We start from the raw sequence: 23,541 nt of genomic DNA, 5'->3' as shown, positions 1-23,541 counted from the left end.
ATGACTCATTAGTGGTGATGGTGACCTTGATCACTTGGTCAAGGTCATGTCTGTCAGGTTTATCCGCTGTAAATCTTTCCTTTTCCATAATTTATGTTAGAAGCCAGTCACTAAATCCTCTTGCTGAACTTTTGACTTCCTGCTTAATGATGGGGCTGTGCTTTCTCGACAGATTGTGAACAAGTGCCTAAAGAATCTTGTATTCATGGCCAGGCTGAGAATTATAAACCTAGGAGCCAGACTAATGCTACTAGGAGATACGAGCATGTATTGCTTCTTGGGGAATTATGATCTGTTGCACCATCTTTGCTTTGCACCATGTTTAAACTTGGAACTTGGCTATTTTTAGTCTCAGAAAGCTTATGGTTAATGCTAGGACACCTATTTATTCTTGATGAACTGGAATCACCTCTGACAAGCCCTGAAAGATGATCAGAAGCCCAGGGTCTTACAGCATGCAGGAAATAAGTAAAAAGAGAAAAAGCCATAGAGAAGCGGTTGCTGAGAATAGGAAAATCAGTGGTGTTGAAGGATGTGGCTTCAGGAGTGGAGATTTACAAGAATGGACTGAGAGGTGATAGGTGACAGACGTGCAGAGATGCAGAGATCTAAGGTAGGAGGCCAAGGGAGGGATGGGGATGGAACACAGGGTGAGAGAGCAGCCAGTGACATAAGTTAACCTTGGAGTTGGACTCTAAACATGATGGATTGTGGATATTTGTATTTTATCTCGGAGATTCACCATCTAGAACATAGTAGTTATAGCTCTCGCTCTAGATTTCATTACATACAGTATTTAAATGAGCTTAGACTTTCATATAAGCCAAAGAAAGTAGTTCAATTGGTTTATATAACCTTGGCTTCAAGGGTGACTCAAGAATAATCAGAGCTCTCAAAACTTTTGGAAGCTTAGTAGGGCAAAATGGAGCAAATGTCGCCATGTTAAATTAGCTGCAGAATACAGATCTTAATATTAACTTAGAAATTAAAACTGTCAGACATATGCTATAGGTTTTTATTTTATGCTATTTTGTTCTATTTGTATGGGGTTTCTCTATCTAATGGTTAGCTAAAGAAAATAAAATCTCATTAGGGTTGCTGATTCAGTAGTAGCTTTCTTCCTAGGGCTGTTATCTGCAAATACGTAGCCTAGCCAAAGTAACAGGCCTTATCCGGGCTTAGGATTTTGTATTTGATTGGCTTATAAAAGTAACTGTATCTGTATTTCATAACATTATTGTTTTCTCAAGCCAAAGCTGAGATTTCTAGCGTAGTAGACTTCAGAGCATATTTTCCTTCCAGGAATATGAGAGATGGAGGTTTGACAACTCTTTTCATTGATCTTGGATCTTACATAGACAGTTTTAGAGTCAACGTATTTCAGTGGGGGTGCAGGACAGCTTGGAGTTTTCAACTTGAAGACCAGCTTATAGTTTTTTTTCTGAAATATGGAATGGGGAAATTTGGTCCACTTGCCCTTCTTAGGAGTCGGCCTGCTGAAAATGCCTCTGTTTAAAAATGACTAGAAAACTAACACTTAGTGGCATTAGAACATTCATATGCTTCTTTGGAAAAAAAAATATGTTGTATATTTTAAAATACCTATTTCAACTGATACTGGTGCTTGCCTCTCTGGGCATATTCTTTACCTACAGTATCAAGCATCTCAAAATCTGATGTTTAAAAGTGGATTCTTATTTGTGAGCTGGGTTATGAGTCTCCTGACCAGATGAAATCCGGAAGTCAGGCATCTAGAATGGGGTACTTGTCTGAAAGCAGCAGTTTCTCTGACGATTAGTCATTATTTACCAACTTGCTGGAGGGAAAAGATGACTGTGTTTGCTTTACTAAAAGCACTTCTTTTTTCCTTTTAACTCTCCTTAAAATTAGCTGGTGTTAGGCAAAATCCTTTGTATCTAAAAACAGCTCATCTTCAGGAAGGTACTTGTATTTTAGAAGCACAGGGTAGTGTTTTATCCTGCTGGGAGGGGCCTGTGTCTTGGCGAGGGCTCTCTGTCAGTGGGGAACCGGAAGTAGAGCAGGTTTCATTTATCATCAAAGCAGTACACATCGCCCTGCAGGTGCATTTGATGTCAGAGCGGTATTGAACATGTTACCTGGTCTCAGTACTCCCAAACAATATGAGTCAAGACATAAACCATAAGAAGAGGGAGATGATGGGTCTGTGATGGTCATTAACTGAGGTCTGTGTGATTTTACAATGGAGTGGATTTTTCATGCTCTTCTTATCTCCTCTTAGGATGAACAGAAAAACATGGTTAATTGGGCGTATTAAACTAGCGTTTAAATATTTTGGAAAAGGTCAACATTAGACATGATGTCACATAGCCATGACATTGGTCCCGTGTGCTCTCTGCCAGGGGACCTAGCAGAGCAGTTAACAGTCTATAAATAGACTGCCTTTGGTTTGGTAACCAAACTTGAACACAGAGCATCTTTGTGTTAAAGGTCATCTTGTGACACCCTCTTGGGGTCTCCCTCACATCTTTGATTTGAGTGAAAAGAATGTCTTTTCACATCTTGTCAGCTTTGTGATCACCAGTCTTTCTACACTGGTGATTGACTCCCCACGAGGATTGGATGGAAAATTAGCGAAAAGGGGTTTTACCGCTGTAAATATAGCTCATTGACGTTCTGGTCTACAGCAGGCACGATACAGTCTGTCTCAGGGCTGCAGCTGGTTAAATAGGCAAATTTGTATTCATTTGGCAGCATTCAAACAGAGACTAAACTGCTCTCCCCTGACACTGATCTAAGAACATGTTCTAAAGCATCACCAGTCTAAAAATATCCACTGGTGAGTTTTGGACACACTATATATCTGAGAAGAGAGGAAGTAGAGAAAGCTGAGAAAATAATGAGACATCAAATAAAAAGGAACTGAAATTTAAATATAAAAGCCCTAAAATCTATAAAAGAAAGGGTTTATGTTGTGCTGTAAATGAGTTATTCATATGACCCCAGATGTTGGTTTCCATAGTAACTATGATTTGATTCTTTGGCGTGAATATTATATCTGCTAATGTATAAAATTTCTATTTTAATTATAAATTGTCTAAAATAATTTCCTTCTTCTTTGGAAGCAGATTTTTGGCATTTGGAGCTATTTTTTTCCTAAGTAAAAACTGCATTTGTGCATATTAATTTGTTTTCCTTTTACCTCCCTTTTTTTTCCTCTTAAGAGTCCTTTCAGGGAATGTTCATTGCATCCTTGTTTGTCATAATGAAAACTGGAAACAGACCAAGTGTTCATCAGTAAAAGCTTAGTGAATAAATGATGATATAAGGTAGACTTCTCTAAAAAGGAACCAGGGCTCCTTGGAGACGTGATCGATTCCATGGATACGCCTGGAAAAACACAAGATGAACCTGGGATATCCTGTGGTGCCAGAAAGTGCCGAAAAATGACGGGTGCATGTCAAAAGGCCACAGGAGCCAACCTGAAGGAGTTCCTAGTGGCCAAATCTGGGATGCCGTATACGTACGATCAAGCCCGAATCTAACAGCAAATGTTAGCAAATTATGTACTTTTTAAAAAACTTTTTATTGAAGTTAGTCTATTTTTATAAATGGATTATAATCCGCTTTATATAGACTACTGAAAATTGCCCAGTAATTTACAACTGAAGTAAGATATCCTATTATCTCGTATGCACTGTGACCATATTTTCTACAACAAAAATGTGAGTGCAGTCATGGAGGAATATATATATCTATACACGTATATATATGCAGGCATATATGTATCTATATATACATGTAGACACACACGCAGATATGCAGTGGGCGCTTCCGTTCTGTTTAAACTGGCAGTTCCACATTTAGTCACCAGGTGGCACTTTGCAAAGGAAACAGATGAACTACAGGATAAAAGGCAGAAGAGGGACTTGCTCAGTATTCACACAGGGCCTTGATTGGCAGCCCCCTGGGGCCCATTGAAGGAGTTCATCTGCCTGAGCTGGTACTATACTCCCAACCTGGGCTTAAGGTGTTTGGGATTTAAATTATTCTGAGGTATGGGCTTGTTTCAGTATAGATACAAGCGGGCCAGTTCTGGGAGGGTGCATGCTGGAGTGCAGTGCACCAGATGCGAGCCCCGTCATTTTTCTGGGCCCCTTACAGACAGAACTAAGAGAAGTATGCTGGTCCATCACTGAACCCAGGCCTAGCACAGTACTCAGGGTGTGGTGAGAGTGTTGAATGAATGGGTAAATGTCTTTGTTCTTTGAAAATAATTTAGAGGGGAACCACTGTGCTTTAGAAATAGCTATGAGTAACACACATTTGAGCATCTTGGGCACAAGGTGGGCGGTGATTAACACACCCACTGCTTCTGCTGCAGCTGCTGGCAGTGTTCTCAGACACGTCACACCCTGAATGTGCACTTGTGTCTTCTGCAGGTGCTATTAGATCTTACAGACAAAAGGGTTTTGTCATGCTGTGGTCCAACAAAGCTTTTCTCTGAGAAGACCTTAGATTCTCCTGTTAGCACTTAAAAGGAGTGTAGCGTTAGGTCTGGTTTTGTATGTACTGCTGCCTAAGCATAAGCGTGTAATCCAGAGAGTTTAGACTAGCTTCCAGAACCTGAACAGGACTCAGTACCTTTCGCAGTAATTGTTTTACTGTCGGACTGGCTACACTCTGCTCAGGTTCCTGGAACACTCCTGGGATCAGAACAACCTGTAGATTTCTGCAGTAGCCGGGGCAGCTGCAATAGAAAGAGCGTGGGTTTTGGATTCAAATCCTGGTTCTGAGTTCAGATGCTGGTTCTGCTACTCATTAGCCCTGGGACCTTCAATAATTACATGAACCTTTTGAGTCTCAGTTCCTTCATCTGGAAAATGGGCATGTTAATACTGACATTCTTCTTTTATTCAGTTAACCTACATATTTTGAGTTCCCCCTGGGTGTCAGACTGTCCTCCAGGAGCTTACGATCTGATGGGCGTGGCAGAGACATCTGTTATTGATGAGAATATTAAATAAGAATGTATCTAAACTGGAGCTAGATGGTGGTGATGGGCGCTCGACATGTGAATGAATGTACTTAATGCCACCCAACTGTGTGTGTTTAAAAATGGTTAAGGTGATGAATTTTGTGTTATGTGTATTTTACCATAATTAAATAAAGTAAAATGAAAAAATACATATCTAAAGAACCCAGCATGATGCCTGGCACACAGTGTGTACTCAGTAAACGTTTCCCTTAGTTTTCTTTTTCCATGAATGGGCATTGGCCAGGCTGTAATTGCAACAGTTACCCAAATTCTACCCCATTGAGAGGGCTTTCTTTTGGCAGCGTTTTCTGGTTAGATGAATAGATTGGAGGAACCTGAGCCTTAGTTCTCTGTCATAAAGGTACTGACCTGTAAGGTTTGGTCCCTAAGTATGTGAGCAGACCAAATTTCATTCTTTGTCCACTAGTCTTTACCTAAAGCCTCTCTTCATTATGAAAAGTGAAATAGAATTCTAGAAGCTGCATTTAGGTATCCCTCATAAGGCTGTTAAGAGTTTATTTACTCCAGAATGATATCTGGGGGCTGGGAAGGCATTCCACGAGCCATATTGAGCTTGAGGCAAGAAGTCAGGATATGCCTTGCAGAAGGCTTGGCCGTCTTCCTCCATCTGTGGGCCTGGTGGCATGTTGTATACAGGATAGAAAAGCCACTTCTTCCCTTTTACTGGCCTAGTTGTGGCAGGGTGCTTGCATCCAAGAGAAAAGACTCTGGTCTTCCCTGTCACCACTCATTCCCTAACTCAGTAGGCAGAGGGCTGAGAAAATTACGGTTCCAGGAAAGCAAGTAGAAACTCTGTGGATGTGAACTGAGAAAAGTTTTGTTTTTTTTTTTTTTGTCAGGAAGGTCAGCCCTGAGCTAACATCCATGCTAATCCTCCTCTTTTTGCTGAGGAAGACCGGCCCTGAGCTAACATCTATTGCCAATCCTCCTTTTTTTTTCCCCAAAGGCCCAGTAGATGGTTGTATGTCATAGTTGCACATCCTTCTAGTTTCTGTATGTGGGACGCGGCCTCAGCATAGCAGGAGAAGCGGTGCATCGGTGTGCGCCCGGGATCCAAACCCGGGTCACCAGTAGCGGAGCGCGCGCACTTAACCGCTAAGCCACGGGGGCCGGCCCAGAGAAAACAGTTGTTGATGTTGTTCTGAGCACTGTGGACTGGGGCAGTGGCTACTTCAGGGAAGTGCTTGAACCTGAGTCTGTCCTGAGCTTCGTTTCCCTCAGTCCTAAGAAGACGTTCCTTTGCTTTCGTGTCACACTTACCTGTTGGCATATCAATGAAATCTCTGGTTTTGAGTTGAAATAAGATACTTTTTTTGCTTTAAGTATAACTCAGTAATGGTTCATGTATTAAGGAGATACTGTAGCCAAGCAAAAAAATTCATCAGTGTCTTGATAAGAAAAAAGAATGAGCAAAGACGTAGGGTTGTGTTTTCAGACGTTTTAATAACTAGTATTTTAATGCTTTAATCATCTCTAGATTAAGGAGCTATATCCAGGAGCATCTTAGGGAAAGATGGAGGTAGACTATGTTCAAACCTCAACTCTGCTCCCTAAAACTTATGGGACTGTGAGGAAGTTATTGAACCTCTTAATACCTCAACTTCCTTATCTACAAAAAGGAACAGCCATCTCTGTCTCACAGGATTGTTCCAAGGATAACTAAGGTGATGTATGTAAAGAGCTTACCCTTAGCACAGTGCCTGGCACATAGTAAGCACTCAGTAAATGATATTTTAAAAGTGAAGATCACAAAGAAGCTTTTTTTTTTTTTTTTTTTGTGAGGAGATCAGCCCTGTGCTAACATCTGCCAATCCTCCTCTTTTTTTGCTGAGGAAGACGGCCCTGGGCTAACATCTGTGCCCATCTTCCTCCACTCTATATGGGACGCCGCCACAGCATGGCTTGCCAAGCAGTGCGTCGGTGCGCACCCGGGATCCGAACCAGCGAACCCCAGGCCGCCAGCAGTGGAGCGCGCACACTTAACCGCTTGCGCCACCGGGCCGGCCCCAACAAAGAAGCTTTGAGTCATGATGGGCTAAACTGGTTTAGAGAGGAAGGGGAGATGACTCTAGGAGCAGAGCAATATTTTCTTCAATTTGCTTCTGTTTCTGCTGTTCCCTCTGTCTTCCTCTCATCTCTGAATTTACAAGTTACATCTATCCTTCAAGATCCCAGATCAAATACACCTCCTCCATGAAGCCTTCCAGATTACCTCAGCCAGAAGTGATCATGTCCTTTATATTTGCCCTTTTTGTGGCATTTCTCTTTGTGTTATTTGTGTAACTATGTCATCTGCCTTATAAGGCTGCTTCCTGAAAGAGCAGGACCTTCTTTCCACTTGAAGTCTCTCCTTACGACCCCCACTGAGTGTTGCCTACTCTGATTGGATGAATGAAAGGCCACCAAGACGGAAGCTTTGGTAGGTAGGAGCCCAGAAAGGATTAGGTTCTCCTAAACAGATTTTAAATTGTTTTCTTTTCTTTTCTTAGAGAGGAGGGAGAGAGCCAAAAATATAGGAGTGGATTTGTTATACTATACAGTTCCTACAAAAAACAATTGATTCCACTGATACTTTTCCTTGAGAGCTGAATAAGTTGTGCTTCAGTGTCAGTTATTGTCGAATATAATATTCAAAATGGAAGATGAGGAACACTAGGGTTTTTTTTTTTTTTTCCTTTCCTTTTGTTTTTCTTTTCTGGCGAGTATGGAGGAGAAAGGGCAAAAAGTAAAGGAAGAACCCATCTTTTTTTAACTCAGGTAGGAGTTATGGATAATTCCCAAGTACCTGTGCAAATGAATATGATTAACTTTGCTACTCCAGAAAAAAATTTTAATCCCAAAGTCATTTATTTTGGCTTTAGAATAGACTAGCATTTGTGTCGGATTTTCCTGCCTAATTACTTTTTGCTTAAGCTTATTTTAAAATTGTTTTAAATTCCTTTAGTGTGACAGCCTAGAAAAGTGGGGGTGGAGAATGGGCCACAGATGGGGTCTGAACTAGAATTCCAGCTTTCCTATATAAAAGCCCCCTGATACGCTGCTAGTAGGAGAGCAAAATTGGAGTCAGCTTTCTGGAGGACAATTTGGCAAAATATTTTTAAAAGTCTTAAAAATATGCTTACTCTTTGATCTAGTAATTCCACTTCTAGGAATTTGTCCTAAGGAAATAATCAAAAAAGCATGCAGAAATGAGGGATAGGGCATTCACTACAACATTTATATCACACACACACACACAAAAGTAAAACCAACATAAAACATTGAGTAATATGGAATTGGTTAAATAAATTATGCTATTTCTAACGTGTGTAGTCATGTTGTCAAATTATAGACTTTAAAAATGTTATCACGTCCTTCTATGTGAAAAGGAGACTATAAAACAGTATGGACGGTTTGTACAGATATAGAGGGAGGTAGGTAGATGGATGGATGGATGGATGGGTGCCTATCTGGAAAGACACATTCTGCAGTGTTAACTTTGATATCACTGAGTGGTGAGATTATGGCTGATTTAGTATTTTTTTGTGTTTTTCAAGTTTTCTGCTTGAACATGTATTGCTTTGCAATTAGAAAAACCAACTATCATATATTTTAAAAGGATATATGTTTAAGGTATCAATGAAAAAGTAAAATGTTGCTATATAATACCCACAAAGTGGGTAATCTGAATGCACATAATTTAGGTTGAATGTATTTTCTTAGGTATCACATCCATACACGTGAATTATCAGCAATCACACTGAATACATAAAAGCAGATGTACTCTGGGTTAAATTATGTTTCCCAAGTAAAAGAACCACATTCAGCAAAAATCTGTGAAGGCATAGGTAGAGTATAACGTGGTGTCCTGTTTCCTGATCCCAGCACCAAGAGGTGGACTCTTCTAGAGCTCGGAGTACCACAGTTTGGCAAAGCTACAAAGACTAGTAGGTTTTCTGTGGATTATATGTAAAAAATGTTTATTCCCCAAATAACATTAGAACAATACTGGGAACACTTTAAATCATTCTTACTCTTCTGAAAGCAATTCCCAATTAAATTTTTTACTGTTTCCCCTTCTTATCTCCTCATTATCATCAACTCAGAACTCCAAATCAGAGGTCTCAATGGGAAAGAGCATGGAAATGTCAGGTAAATGACAGACAACCACAAATTTTTGATAACCCCAAAAGAGCCCTTGGCTCACATTTTTAAAAACTCAGCTTTATATGATCAGCTGCAAGGAACGTTTGTTCTTCACTGTTTGCAGCCCAGCTCTGTACACATGATGGGGTTCTGTTTTATTTGCAGTTCCTGAATTCCTAAGACACCATGTGGCTTCACTAAAGGAAAAACCTGGCAGGTCTGGCTCCCTGTTGTCTGAGGTCAGATGGAAAAGCCTTTTGTGATTAACTCGGCGGCAGTGTGTCCTTTGGTATTTGGAACTTCAGTAGGAGTTTTTATTAGTTCTCCCTATTTTGAATGCTGACTCAAATAAGCTTCATAGAATGGAAAAAGCAGATAAATCTAGCTCTTTTGACGCCAAATCGAATCCCAGTTCTACCACTAGCTGCGACCTTGAGCAAGTTCACTTAGTGTGTTGGGTCTCCGAGTCCTCACTTAGGAGAGTGGCGCCTTCCCACCTCACCTGGAAAGGCTGTGACCAGTGAGGGACAGTCGTGGGTCTTTATAAACACATTGTCTTCTCCCGCTTTGTTTTTGACACAGTTTCCTTATGCTGCCCCACCTCCCCAAGAACCAGTGAAGACTCTGAGAAGCCTGATCAACATCCGAAAGGACACGCTGAGACTCGTCAAGTAAGTCCCTGGCTGGGCTGGGCCAGTGCCAGATGCCCTCCTACTGCAGGGGCAGTCAACTTCCCAGAGAGACTCACAGAGCAGTTTCTGCCAGACCCCGAGCCCGAGTCTCCAGGCCTCCAGGACAGGAGCTGCTCTGGTGCTGACGGCAGCACCTCGTCTACGTAGATTAGGTCTCCCCCCATCTAGATTGTTCAGAACTTTATGTGGGGCCAGCCCTGTGGCTTGGTGGTTAAGTGCGCGCGCTGCGATGCTGGTGGCCCGGGTTCGGATCCCGGGTGCGCATCGAGGCGCCGCTTCTCCGTTCATCCTGGGGCCGAGTCCCACATGCAGCAACTAGAAGGATGTGCAGCTACGACATACAACTATCCACTGGGGCTTTGGGGGGAAAAAATAAAATAAATAAAATCTTTAAAAAAAAAAAAAGAACTTTATGTGGATAGTCTGTGTTTGTGAAGAACTCTGACTCTCCGGGAAGCCAAATTATTATCCCTATTTTATGAATTTTTTTAAAAAAGAAGAATTATTGAGGGAAAAAGTGAATTTTGCAGGTACCTCAACAAGCCTATGTAAAAATGGAATATCTAAACTTGGGATATGAAATCCTTATTTTATTACTTATATTTATGTCTTTAATTTATTCTTAATTTCATATGCCCTTCCTCTGAGGAACTCAGAGTGCCCTGGGTTTGTTTCATCATCATCAATATAAATTATCACCGACATTTGCCTTCTTTGTGTTGTCCCTGAGATAGCGTACTTTTTAAACTGATGCTGCCCTCCAGAGAGCATGTCCGTCTGCTAAGGCTCACTGGTGCCCTGGGGAGACAGATTTGGTCAGGGTAAATCAGAGGTCCCTAATTTTTCTGGATGGACAAGCTAGATGACTCAGAGACCGTTTTATGCTTGTATAGATCAGCCTTACTAACATTAGGAAGTTTATTTCTCTCTGATCATTTTTTTAATACAACTCCTTTATTGAGATATAATTACAATTCATTCATCTAAAGTGTACAAATCGGTGGTTTTTAGTTATTCAGAGTTGTTCAATCATCACTACTACCTAATTTTAGGACATTTTCATCACCCCAAAAAGAAACCCCATACTCATTAGAGGTCACTCCCCATTTCCCCTAAAACCCATCTTCCTGGCCTAAGCAGCCACTGGTCTATTTTCTCTCTCTCTCTCTCTCTCTCTCAATTTTTTATATTTCATTTGTCCCTGAAGTTTTCAACTGGCTCCCCAACTACTCCCCACCCCTTGGGTCAACTCTGGGGATGAGGGAGCCAAGAAGGGCACTCTTTTGCTGCAGAACAGTCTGCAGCTGGGTGTTCACCCTCTGCAGAGGATTCCTACAGCAGCAGAATAGATTGAGGCTAATGAAGCCTCGGGAGCCTGCCAGCTCTCAGCTACTCTGTCCACTTGTTTCTCTCATCACATAGTGAGGCCTGCTCACGTGTTTGATGGAGACAGGGTCAAGGTCCTGAGCCATTGTGAGGTCCTAGCCTCTGACGTGGCAGCCTGGCTGCAGCTCTAAAATAGAATGAAGCAGCTGTGACGTGCCAAGAGAATCTGGCTTGGAAGCAGAAGACCAGTTTGCTTCCCAGCTCCATGGATGCTTACTTGAATACCTCTCTGAGCTTCAAGTTTCTCATCTGTAAAATGGTGATAATAAACCTTACCTTTCTCGGCTGTTGTCAAAATTAAATGAGATAATGGAAGGGAAAACAGCTGGTGTTCAATAAATGTTAAGGTGAAGGGTGTTTTTGTTTTGTTTTTCTGAGATTATGGGAATCAATTTTGATTCTCAGATTTCCAGGTAAAGACGGAGATTGAACATCTACTTTTGCTTCCTCTCAAAACCCCACTAAGTAATAATAAGAGTATTTTTAAAGTTTTTTTAAATTTATTTTTTATTTTATTTTATTATTATTTTTTGTGTGTGAGGAAGATCAGCCCTGAGCTAACATCCATGCTAATCCTCCTCTTTTTGCTGAGGAAGACCAGCTCTGAGCTAACATCTATTGCCAATCCTCCTCCTTTTTTTTTCCCCAAAGCCCCAGTAGACAGTTGTATGTCACAGTTGCACATCCCTCCAGCCGCTGCATGTGGGACGCGGCCTCAGCATGGCCGGAGAAGCAGTGTGTCGGTGCGCGCCCGGGATCCGAACCCGGGCCGCCAGTAGTGGAGCGCACGCACTTAACCGCTAAGCCATGGGGCCGGCCCCAAGAGTATTTTTAGAAAGCATAAATCCACAAGAATTGGGAGAATGGGAAAGGAGCAACAGCAACAAAATTTTAGAGGCTGGAAACAGATGGTGAATGTTAAATAACTAAGTAGACCCAAGAGATCAGAATCCTGAGCAAGCAGAAGGAAAGACTGAGCATCACCCTGTTTGTGCTGTGATATCCACAAAGGGCTCAGGCACTGGCAGTACCAGGTACCTCTGGACATCAGGGTGGAAGGCTTACCTGAGGAGGATTGGTGGCAAGTCTGCTTACGAGGAAGTCAGATCTCCTCCCTTATACTACACAGCCAGAACTGCCTCCCCACACCTGACAAAAGGCTGGCAGGTGATTCTCCCTGGAAAAGTTCAAACAGAGACTCTCTGGACTTGAGGGATCCAGGCACAGCTAAGGGCTAGACTCAGTACTAAAACCAGGGGGTTCAGTGAATTTAGGTGTGTGGGATGCTGAGTCCTCCTCCAGCCGGCCCCCCATGCTACCTCCCAGAATGCTGGCAGCCAGGCCTTTGTCAGAAGAGAGGAAAACTGTTCTCTGGGGAATCAGACCTGTCCAGATGGAAAGACAAAAAGAGACTGGCATTGGAGCTTCCTCAGCAGACCCAGATGAGCCCCAGGGAAGCCCGGTATCCCCAAGCCCCACTATGCACTCAGAGTTCCATCAGGGATTGTAAAATTCTTAAATATGAACAGACAACCAAAGATTCTTAGATGTATAAGGAACGCCTATAGTATGAAAGACCGTGGCAAAACAAACAACAGGAAAAAAATAAGTGGAAATAAAAACTATGCAGGAAGAGGAAAACTTGATTTACAGCCTCAGAGACACAGAGGAGATATTGTCTTATTTCATGGACGCAATGACACAGAGCATCCAGGGAAGAAAAAGGCTGTTAGAAGTTAAAACATGGTAGCAGAAATGAAAAAATCAATAGAATGTAGGAAGAAAAGTTGAAATATTGTAGAAAGTGGATCAAAAAGGCAGAGAGATGGAAAATAGAAGAGGAAAGATGCGAAGAAGAGACCACCAGTTTAGAAGGTCCAACATCCAACTAATGGTTCTAGAAAGAGAGAACAGGGCCGGCCCGGTGGCTTAGCCATTAAGTGCGCGCGCCGCTACTGGCGGCCCGGGTTCGGATCCTGGGCACGCACTGACGCACCGCTTCTCCGGCCATGCTGAGGCCGGGTCCCACATACAGCAACTAGAAGGATGTGCAGCTATGACATACAACTACCTACTGGGGCTTTGGGGAAGAAAAAAAAAAAAAGGAGGAGGATTGGCCGTAGATGTTAGCTCAGAGCCGGTCTTCCTTAGCAAAAAGAGGAGGATTAGCACGGATGTTAGCTCAGGGCTGATCTCCCTTACAAAAAAAAAAAAAGTTTTAGAAAGAGAGAACAGAGAATATAGAAGGAAGGAAATCATCAATGACATACATAATGTAAAGTTTCTAAATTGAAAGGACCACCGAGTGCCCAGCACAATGGATGATAAAGAGGAGCTTCTGTATCAAAGGAAAAAAGGATCGGCAATTGGAATGGCTTCTTACTTCTTGAGAGCGACCCTGGAAGCTAAAAGATAATGCAGCAATGCTTTGGAATGGCTTTTTTTTTTTTTTTAATAATTAGTTTATTTATTTATTTATTTTGTGAGGAAGATCAGCCCTGAGCTAACATCCATGCCAATCCTCTTCTTTTTCTGAGGAAGACTGGCCCTGGGCTAACATCTGTGCCTGTCTTCCTCCGCTTTATATGGGATACCACCACAGCATGGCCTGACAAGCAGAGCATCATTGCGCGCCCGGGATCCGAACCCGGGCCGCCAGCAGCAGAGTGCACGCACTTAACCACTACGCCACCGGGCAGGCCCCTGACATGGCTCTTTTTCATTTGTTTTTTGTGAGGAAGATCGGCCCTGAGCTAACATCTGCCAATCCTCCTCTTTTTTTGCTGAGGAAGACTGGCCCTGGGCTAATATCCATGCCCATCTTCCTCTACTTTCTATGGGATGCCGCCACAGCATGGCTTGACAAGCGGTGTGTCGGTGCGCGCCCGGGATCCTAACCGGCGAACCCAGGGCCACCGCAGCGGAACAGGCGCACTTAACCACTTGCGCCAGGCCCCTGGAATGGCTTTTTAAAAGTATTTATAACCTAGAATTCTTTACTCAGCCAGACTTTCAATGAAGTGTGAGTGTAGAATAGTATCTCTGGAGAACTTTATCCCTCCAACACACCCTTTTTCAGGAAGCTAGGGAAGTTGTGTTCCACTAAAATGAAAGTGTAACCTGAGAAAGAGGAAGCCAGGAAATGCAGGAAACATGCGATTCTCCAGAAGAGAGCCCAAAGAGACTCACCAGGGTGATGGGGAGGGAGGTGCCGAGATGGCGGCAGTGTGCAGATACAGAGGGTCCAGGGTCCAGGTGGAGCAGGTCAGAGGCTCCAGAAGAGACCTCCTCAAGAAGATGAAATAAATAGAACACCTGGTGCATCTGAACGTCTAGGGATTTAGGGACAGCCAGCAGAGGGCTTGGGTTTGAATTCGTGACTAGTACACAGAAAACTAAGTAACTGAAATAAACAAAGTGAGCACGAACTCTAAGAAAAACTTATGCAGGAAAAGAAAAATAATCATAGATTACTGTGTGATTAAGCTGTGAATAATGTTGATATAATCACAGTAATATAGACACTTAATGGACCAAACTAACAAAACCATATTACAACAGACTAGGGGGATGGGGGAGTACCTGTATGGGGCAGCATGAGGAAAGAGAAAGGAATCCGTATTTCCAAAGTGGGAAATCAATAGATAATGCCTAAAACTGAAAATCAGGAAGTAGTAACCGGAGCATGTTATTTAGAAACATGAAGGCAGGGGCCGGCCCGGTGGGGTAGCGATTACGTTGGCGCGCTCTGCTTCGGTTCGCATGTTCAGATCCCGGGCCTGGACCTATGCACTGCTTGTCAGGCCATGCTGTGGCGGTGTCCCATATAAAGTAGAGGAAGATGGGCATGGATGTTAGCCCAGGGCCAGTCTTCCTCAGCAAGAAGAGGAGGATTGGCAACAGATGTTAGCTCAGGGCTGATCTTCCTCACAAAGAAAAAGAAAGAAACATGCAGGTAAATGCCAAAATGCTCAGCTAAAGAGGTAAAGGCAGTTTCCTCTGAAGAGGAGGAAAGGGAAGGAGTGTGGCCTGCTGATTTTTGTGACAAGCCTTGTGGAAACTATTTAAACTACGTGGTTAGTAACTTTGATTGAAATAAAACTGAAAACAAAAACAAAAGTCTGGCAAACGCATAAGGATGTTAAGTGTAGCACACTGAAGTATCAGAAATAACGTAAATGGCCAACAGTGGTGGTAATGCAGTTCTCTGCCATCATTCGGAATGAAGATGTGGCCTAAGTTCATATCATGGAGAGAAGCCTGCAATATATTAAGTAAAAAAAAGATAAAAGATAAATTTCAAAATATTGATTTGCTACTCCCAAAATGCTGAGTGTTTGTGGTTTTCTAGATGTGCTGAGGAAGTGAAGACCCCTGGAGAAGAGGCCAGCAAAGCTAGAGTCCACTACAACGTAGAGTTCACCTTTGACACGGACGCTCGTGTGGCCATCACCATCTATTATCAGGCCACTGAAGAGTTCCAGAATGGTATTGCCAGGTAAGAACAAGAGACCAGGTGAGCCACTTCCTTCCCAGACAGGTTAGGGTTTGCCTGATGTGCTCACCTGTGGAGGAAAACATTCTTTTTCTACAACCCGGTGAGATCTGGTTCCTGAATTTGGGTTTTCTTCTGCAGAGCCCGACTTTTTCACCTTTTCCCTTCAAATTGTGCCGTCTTCGTACAGTGGCAGGTGGTAGCATAGCCCTTCAGGTCATCAGTATGCTGTTAAAAATCCATTAAGCTACCTTTCTGTGGATGTGTGTGTTGAATAGATAAATTTAATAGTATTCCCAACCTCATCTGGGCTAGATACTAACTTTTGCTTTGCTCCCCACTGTGATCCATAGCTACGTCCCCAAAGACAACAGCCTACAGTCGGAGACGGTGCACTACAAGCGAGGCGTGTGCCAGCAGTTCTGCCTGCCCTCGCACACTGTGGACCCCTCAGAGTGGGCTGAGGAGGAGGTGAGCTGCGTCTGGTGGAGGTGACAGGTTGCTGGGAGAAAGTGCGGGGCAGCTTCCTCACGTGGACCCAGAAGGTCCTGAGAGCTGCTTAGGACCCTAGCCAGCAGCAAAGGGACTGCCCAGGTGCTCAAAGGTCACGCTCACCTCCAGTTTTGTAACTTCTTCATGCCCTTAAAAGGATACACCTAACCTCGTTAATTTTTCTATCCCAAAGTAGCCCATTAGCCTAGGATATTTTGAGAAAGTTATGTTCAGAGAAAAGAACCTGCAGGTTAGAGGACTTTACATCTAGGAGATTTTTCAAAAGTAGCTGGTAGTCTTCAATCAAACGAACTTAGGTAGTTACGAGGTTGATGAAGGAGGAGCAGTGAAGGGGTTAATCCCTCCTGACATATCCTTTTCTGATGGATGACTGTGCCCTTTACACGTGTTGAGTCCTCTTTTTTTTCCTTCTCTTTTCTTTCCCTTCAGCTTGGCTTTGACCTGGACAGAGAAGTTTATCCGTTAGTGGTCCATGCTGTGGTCGATGAAGGAGACGGTATGGGTGCTTTTCATCTTCTCTTGCTGCACACACTGCCCTTTTGAGGCACACGGGCCTGGCAGCAGCTGTGGCCTGGGAACAACACGCCCTTTCTGTGGGTATCAGGCAGGCAGTTTCTACATCCCCCACACTGGTGTCCCCAAGCTCCTTGGGTTCTATAATGGGCCCTTCCCGTGACAGCCCAGAACGTTTGGTTTGCCAGATTGCAGAGACTCTGGGAAGGTCCATAGGCATCGAAGTGTACTGTTTGGCTTTCTTCTTCTTCATCCATGTGCCTTCATTTCTTTCAGAGTATTTTGGCCATTGCCATGTACTGCTGGGCACTTTTGAAAAGGTAAGTGAGTAACCTAATAGGGCCTCACTTTATCATTATGTCTAACTCTTTCGTTCCTGCAAGGACACGTGTCCTCCTTGTCTGCTGGCTGCCTGAGCTCAGCAGAATGGGTCTGGCTTAGGAGGCTGTGGGGGAGTTGAAGGAGCACCCCCGGGGGCTACACTGGGCTCTAGTTCCAGCTCTGCCACCACCTTGCTGCATGACCTTCAACCCTTAGTCCTCGTTTCCTCTTCTTAAAATGGAAGGGGTGGACCAGGTGCTTGGAAGGCCCCTCCCGTGTTGGGAGTCTGTAAGTCCACTCTGGTGTCCAAGAACACGCATAATTGAGAGAAGTAACAAAAGAACATCTGGTGTTTTATTGCCCTACTGCCTTGTCATAACTGTCATATTTTCATTGCAGCACACAGATGGAACCTTCTGTGTCAAGCCCCTCAAACAGAAACAAGTCGTAAGTATTTGAGGGCCAGGGACTCTTGGTGTGGCCCCTTCTTTCTTACTTTCGCTCTTTTTGTTGTTGTGGTGGTTTTTTTACTCTTTTGCTAAGCACTCTTCTTTCCCTCCCACCCCCTTTTTTAATCAAAGAAGAAAAGAAAAAAAAAGGAGTGCTTTTATGTGTTAGAAACTGCTTGGGTGGCCTGAAAGAAATACTGATTTTTGGTGTCTTTATTGTTCCAGAATTGTTGGTGTTGAGGCAGCCATTATCTGAGCAAAGGACTTAAGAAATGAAAGGACAAGATTTGTCTTCTGACATTAGGTTTAGGGAGAACTCTTTTTCTTTAAAATGCCAGGGTGAGAAACATTTCAAGCTAAAGGATAAAGTATTGGGGTCCAATTCAGGGCCAGCTAGAGCCTTTGCTGAATTTATCCCACCGTTGCTTTCCTAAAATTCAGTTTGCTGGCCATCTGCCCCCTTCCAGAGTGATCAGCAAGGTATGCATATGTCTGTTAGAATTCCTAACCCCCGCTGTGTGCCAGCGCTTTCTTTGCACTCTTGCAGAGGTAGGAGGAGAGTCGTGGAGGGTGAGCAGGGGAGAGTGGTGCCAGTGGCATTGGCAGGCCCCGCTACCGGTGGGTGATAGATACCTGAAATTCTACATTATTCGTTCTTTTGGGTTAAGTGCTCTCCCCATTAATGAGGTCAATTGTAGTCAATAATATCTTAGCATAAATTTGTCGATAATGTCCTTTCCAATATAATCACTAGGTTAAAACAAGTTTTAAGAGAGGCAGAGGAGGAAAAAGATCCTGAGCCCTGGGTACTGCCTGGAAAGGCCAGGGCTCAGTGAGTTGCCTCTATTTGAGAAATGGGTTCTCTATTTTCCTGTTACTAGATTGGCATTAGCAACAGACTTTGTCAAACTTGAAAGTGAAATATGAAATCAGTGACAGATGAAATCAGTGACAGGCTAGGTCTTAGGGGAGGGGATCACTGGGACAGAGGCGAGGCAGAGGAGAGAAGTGGGCTGGAGGAAAGACACAGGGGTAGCCAGCTTTGGCACTGACCCAACCCAGGCTAGTGGAAACTGGGCATTGAAGTTGGGGTTTTAAGAAACGGGACCAAGAGGGTAATTCTACTGCGTGCTGGAGGCAGGGGAGGGGCCCAGTTGGCCCCTCCTTCAAGGCCTTGCTAGCAATTCGCTTCTACATTTTTCCCTTCCTCTCTTCTCCTTGCCCATTTCTTCTCCTCTCTCTTTCTTTCTCTTTCCCAGTCCTTATGTTTATAATGTCTAAACTTAACTTTCATTACACAGCTAATGCTTCTATTTTGATGCATGTTCTTCCGTCCTTTTTCTAGCCTGTGCGTTTCTCAGCTGTCCATAAGAGTAAGCTGCAGTACAAGGATTATTGTTGTATTTGTGGGCTTTTATGTTCCCTGCTGGGTGGGTGAATAATGTGAATAATGGTGGGTGAATTAAACGTTTGATTTTCTTTCCCCTCTCAAAGAGAAAACAGAAGTAAATAAAAGCATCCTTTACTCGTTTCGGCTTTTGCTTTTTTTCATTGTGCATCGGTTGTCCTTGGTTACCGAAGAGGGTGGGGGGTGAGTTCCCACTCTTATCTCTCAGCAGAGTCATCCTGCCCTTGAACTTGTGTATTTGCTCTTCAGGTAGATGGGGTCAGCTACCTCCTTCAGGAGATCTACGGAATTGAAAACAAGTACAACACCCAAGATTCGAAGGCAAGTTCTACCCAAAGATCTGAATGTAGTCTTCCCACAAGGCAGAGTGAGGAATTCTCTGATAAAGCCAGGATGTAGGAATTTAGCGTGCCAAACTCTGGAATCAGTTTGGTCCTAGAAGGGTATTTTCTGGTTCCTCAATTCAGATGATTATATTTATATCACTTTGGAAATGAAAAAAATTGGTGGGTTTAGATTCATTCTTCTGCAGAGCCCTGTTCACTCAGTTTCCTGGCAGGGTGCTTGCATTGCCCTCTCCCTTCCCTGCATGGTCTCCTGGGCCGCTTCAGCTCAGACTGTCCCAGAGGACCAGGGCTGAGCTCATAGGATGAGCTGGAGATAAACAACTCCCAGTACAGGTGAAACTGAGTGTGTGAATGCACCAGGTAAACTGTAAAGTCCAGTGAAAATGTCAGATTTGTTCTTATGACTTGTCTCAGCCCTTCAGGCAAGCTGCCTTGTAAAGAAAGTAGGGGACATGAAGATCTTTGTGTCATTGGCTAAATTTCTGTCTCCCCGGCCAGGTGACTGAGGATGAAGTGAGCGATAACAGTGCCGAGTGTGTGGTGTGTCTCTCAGATGTCCGGGACACCTTGATCCTGCCCTGTCGCCACCTCTGCCTGTGTAACACCTGTGCGGACACTCTGCGCTACCAGGCCAACAACTGCCCCATCTGCCGACTGCGTAAGCCCCAGAGCCGGGCGAGTGGTGGGTGGACCCTGCTGGGGCTGCAAACTGATGAATGCTGGGAGGAGGGATCGTGGTTTCCCTCTGGGCTCTTGTTCATCCTGACTCCTGCGTCAGGATGTCCTGATTGTGTCTTTTCTTCTTCACAGCCTTCCGGGCACTGCTTCAGATCCGAGCCATGAGGAAAAAATTGGGCCCACTGTCCCCAGCCAGCTTTAACCCCATCATCTCCTCCCAGACGTCTGACTCGGAAGAGCATTCAGTAAGTTGGGCTCGGAACCACGGCCGCCCGTGAAGCAAATGCTCTAGAGTCTCCTTGCTGGCTTTTTTCACCTTTTGTCCTTCTTTACATGACTTTGCAGCAAGTTATTAGACCTTGGCGCACTGAAGTATTTAGTAGGCTGCCCGAGATTATGTTTGTTTTAAAACTAGCCAATATTGCAACGGAAAATTGGAAGCAGATCCTTAAAACCTCCCTCTTCTGCCTTGAGAACTTGGTGTCCAGTTAACAGTTACCATTCCTAGAGCTGTCTGCTTGCAGTGTCACTCCAGGGAGTCCACTCTGGAACTCCCTCAAGCAGAAACAAGGGGATGATTGTTTTGGATTTGAGTACAATTTACTATCTTTATCTGAATCCCTGAAGAAGGTAACTGTTTTTCTTTATCCCATTTCATGGCTTCAGTGACTAGGATGAAATAATTCACCTGGGTTGTTCATAGTGTGAATGTCAAGCCTTGAAGCTTTGTAGTTATAGACAAGCAGATATTGACTTTCTGTACACTAACAGTTGAGTGGGAGAGATTTATTCCTCAGTAAATGGTATTGGGATAATTAGTTAGCTATTTAGGGAGGAAAAATCAGTTCAGCACTTTACTCCTTACCAGATAACAAATGAATTACAGATGGAGTAACTAGTTAACTATGTTAAAAACCAAGCAAACCAAACATTAAAAACCTAGAATTAATTATAGATAATTCTGTAGCTGACTTTGGATGAGAGAGGACTCTCTAAGCTTAAAAGCAATGGAACACTACAAAAAAAAAGAATGTGTAGATTTTACCACATAAAAAACTTAAAACTTCAGATGTGTAAAAGATGACCACAATTAAAAGGCAAACAACAAATCCTTTAAAGAAAAAAGGTGTATTCGCAACATTTATATCAGAGGAAAGGCTAATATTTTTGCCATAGCTCATATGAATAAAACAGTAGATAAATGGGCAAAGGATATAAAAAAAAATTCTAAGAAGAGGAAACATAGCTGGTTAACAATCATTTTTTTTGTGTGTGTGTGAGAAAGATCAGCCCTGAGCTAACATCTGTGCTAATCCTCCTCTTTTCGCTGAGGAAGACCGGCTCTGAGCTAACATCTATTGCCAATCCTCCTCCTTTTTTTTTTTCCCCCCAAAGCCCCAGTAGAGAGTTGTATGTCATAGTTGCAGATCCTTCTAGTTGCTGTATGTGGGACGCGGCCTCAGCATGGCCGGAGAAGCGGTGCATTGGTGCGCGCCCGGGATCCAAACCCGGGCCGCCAGTAGCGAAGCGCGCACACTTAACCGCTAAGCCATGGGGCCGGCCCAACAATCATTTTTTAAAACGTCAACCGGGGCTGGCCCAGTGGTGCAGTGGTTAAGTTCTCACATCCTGCTTCGGTGGCCCAGGGGTTGCCGATCGCGGACCTACTCACAGCTCATCAAGACACGCTGAGGCGGCATCCCACGTAGAAGAACTAGGAGGACCTACAACGAGGATATACAACGATGTACTGGGGCTTTGGGGAGAAAAAAAAGAAAAAGAGGAAGATTGGCAACAGACATTAGCTCAGGGCCAATCTTTGTCAAAAAGTAAAATAAAATATAAAGTCAGCCATGTTAAAAATAAACACTATGCAAATTAAAATGAGATACCATTTTTCACCTTGCAAATTTAAAAACTTTCTTTTTTAAAGATACTCTGTGCTGGCAGAGAAGCAATTCAAATAGGTATTCTCTACTGCTTATAGGAGTAAGACCATTGAAAGATCATTGAAAAAACAATGGCTGTATATATCAAGAGCCTTAAAAGCATTTACACCTGGTAATCTAAGGTCTTAGAATTTAATGCCAAGAACAAAAGAGATTTATGCACAAGGATGTTCATTGAAGTGTTGTTTACAGTAGAAAACGTTGGACACCACCAAGTACCCAGAACCAGTAGAACAGTTAGTACACTTATAGGATCTCTGAAAAGGGGACGCAGATGAAGGAAAATATTTGTGTTTGGTGAAATAAACAGGATATAAAATTGTTATTTACAGATTGATCATAACTGTGTAAATAGTACAAGGGGAAAAAATTGGAAAAAATATACCAGAATGCCAACAAAAGTTATTACTTTGGATGATTTGATTATTGATGAATTTTTTCCCTTCTTTCTACTTTTATGTATTTTCCAAATTTCCTATAATGAACATATATTTCTATTATTATCAGAAAAAAATTAACATTATTAAGAAGAAGTTCATCTATAAACAGAATCTAGGAATGTGTGGCTCTTTGACATTTTATCTTTCTCCTGCCTCTAGTACAGAAGCTTTTCTTGCCAGACCCCCAGACTGGATGTAAAAGAAAACGTTTTTCCCATATAGAGTAGGAAACACAATCATACCATAAAACGAAGAACATTTAATTAATTTTCCAACCTGTATCTGATTCCCCTAGTCCTCAGAGAACATTCCACCGGGCTATGAAGTGGTATCTCTTCTGGAGGCCCTCAACGGGCCCCTCACCCCGTCCCCCGTGGTCCCTCCACTCCACGTGCTTGGAGACGGCCACCTCTCAGGAATGCTGCCCTCCTATGGCAGCGATGGCCACCTGCCCCCTGTCAGGACCCTCTCCCCTCTCGACCGCCTGTCTGACTGCAGCAGCCAAGGACTCAAACTCAAAAAGAGTCTCTCCAAGTGAGTAGCTGGCTCTCAACAATGTTGCCCGTGGGGTCCTTGATGAGATGCTCTCATCCATGTTTTACTTCCTCAGTGCTGGCCCTTGTCTTGCATCCCCAGGGCAGTGTCGCCCTCTGGGCTGTTCCCAGAGCTTGTCCTTTCACTGACGACCTGGGGCTAACAGTTGGGGGAAAGGTTATCCCTTTCTTTAGGAGATGATGACAAGATGGCATATGGGTACTTAGGAGGATCCAGACAGACAGATCTCTTATGTGTTCTGTTTCTGGGGGGAGGGGATGGGGTACAGGGAAGATGACATCATTAGGGTCATTCAGGCCCCTGGGGAGCGTTGCTTAGTCTGAAGACTGAAGGATCCTTGTGATCTGTATCTCTTACACATTTAAATCCAACAAGGCACGAGTCATGATAAGCTTTCTGTGGCAGAGTAAAGGAGGGTATTTTATAGATGAAAATATTGAAACCCTAAAGGTGTCAGTGGTTTTTCCCAAGTTCAAACACAAGTTATTGAAGGAGCTAAAGGTAAACTCAGATTTTCTGATGCCTAGAAGAGGTCTCAGCCCCTCCCTGGCACTCTCTCTCACCTCCCTGATCCTTACCCTCTGGGTTTCCCTTCCCCTCAAGTCCTCTTCTCCCTGTCAAGTCTGCTTAAT

At 43.5% G+C, this 23,541-nt stretch overlaps 1 protein-coding gene across 1 annotated transcript in view; it reads left to right on the top strand.

The window, feature by feature from the left end:
• RNF157 (ring finger protein 157) overlaps positions 1–23,541 on the top strand; it is a 72,088-nt gene that overhangs the window by 33,849 nt on the left and 14,698 nt on the right. The window contains exons 3-12 of the mRNA XM_014789290.2: positions 9,746–9,834; positions 15,593–15,739; positions 16,090–16,207; positions 16,679–16,745; positions 17,039–17,082; positions 17,483–17,530; positions 19,190–19,261; positions 19,786–19,945; positions 20,098–20,210; positions 22,650–22,888. Coding sequence (XP_014644776.2) covers positions 9,746–9,834; positions 15,593–15,739; positions 16,090–16,207; positions 16,679–16,745; positions 17,039–17,082; positions 17,483–17,530; positions 19,190–19,261; positions 19,786–19,945; positions 20,098–20,210; positions 22,650–22,888 — 1,097 coding nt within the window. The remainder of the gene's footprint in view (positions 1–9,745; positions 9,835–15,592; positions 15,740–16,089; positions 16,208–16,678; positions 16,746–17,038; positions 17,083–17,482; positions 17,531–19,189; positions 19,262–19,785; positions 19,946–20,097; positions 20,211–22,649; positions 22,889–23,541) is intronic.

This window comes from Ceratotherium simum, chromosome 16, assembly GCF_057802395.1.
Source record: "Ceratotherium simum simum isolate JZ-2026a chromosome 16, ASM5780239v1, whole genome shotgun sequence".
Lineage (NCBI taxonomy): Eukaryota > Metazoa > Chordata > Mammalia > Perissodactyla > Rhinocerotidae > Ceratotherium > Ceratotherium simum.
The sequence above is the reverse complement of the archived record's forward strand: the minus strand, read 5'-3'. Positions and strand labels throughout refer to the sequence as shown.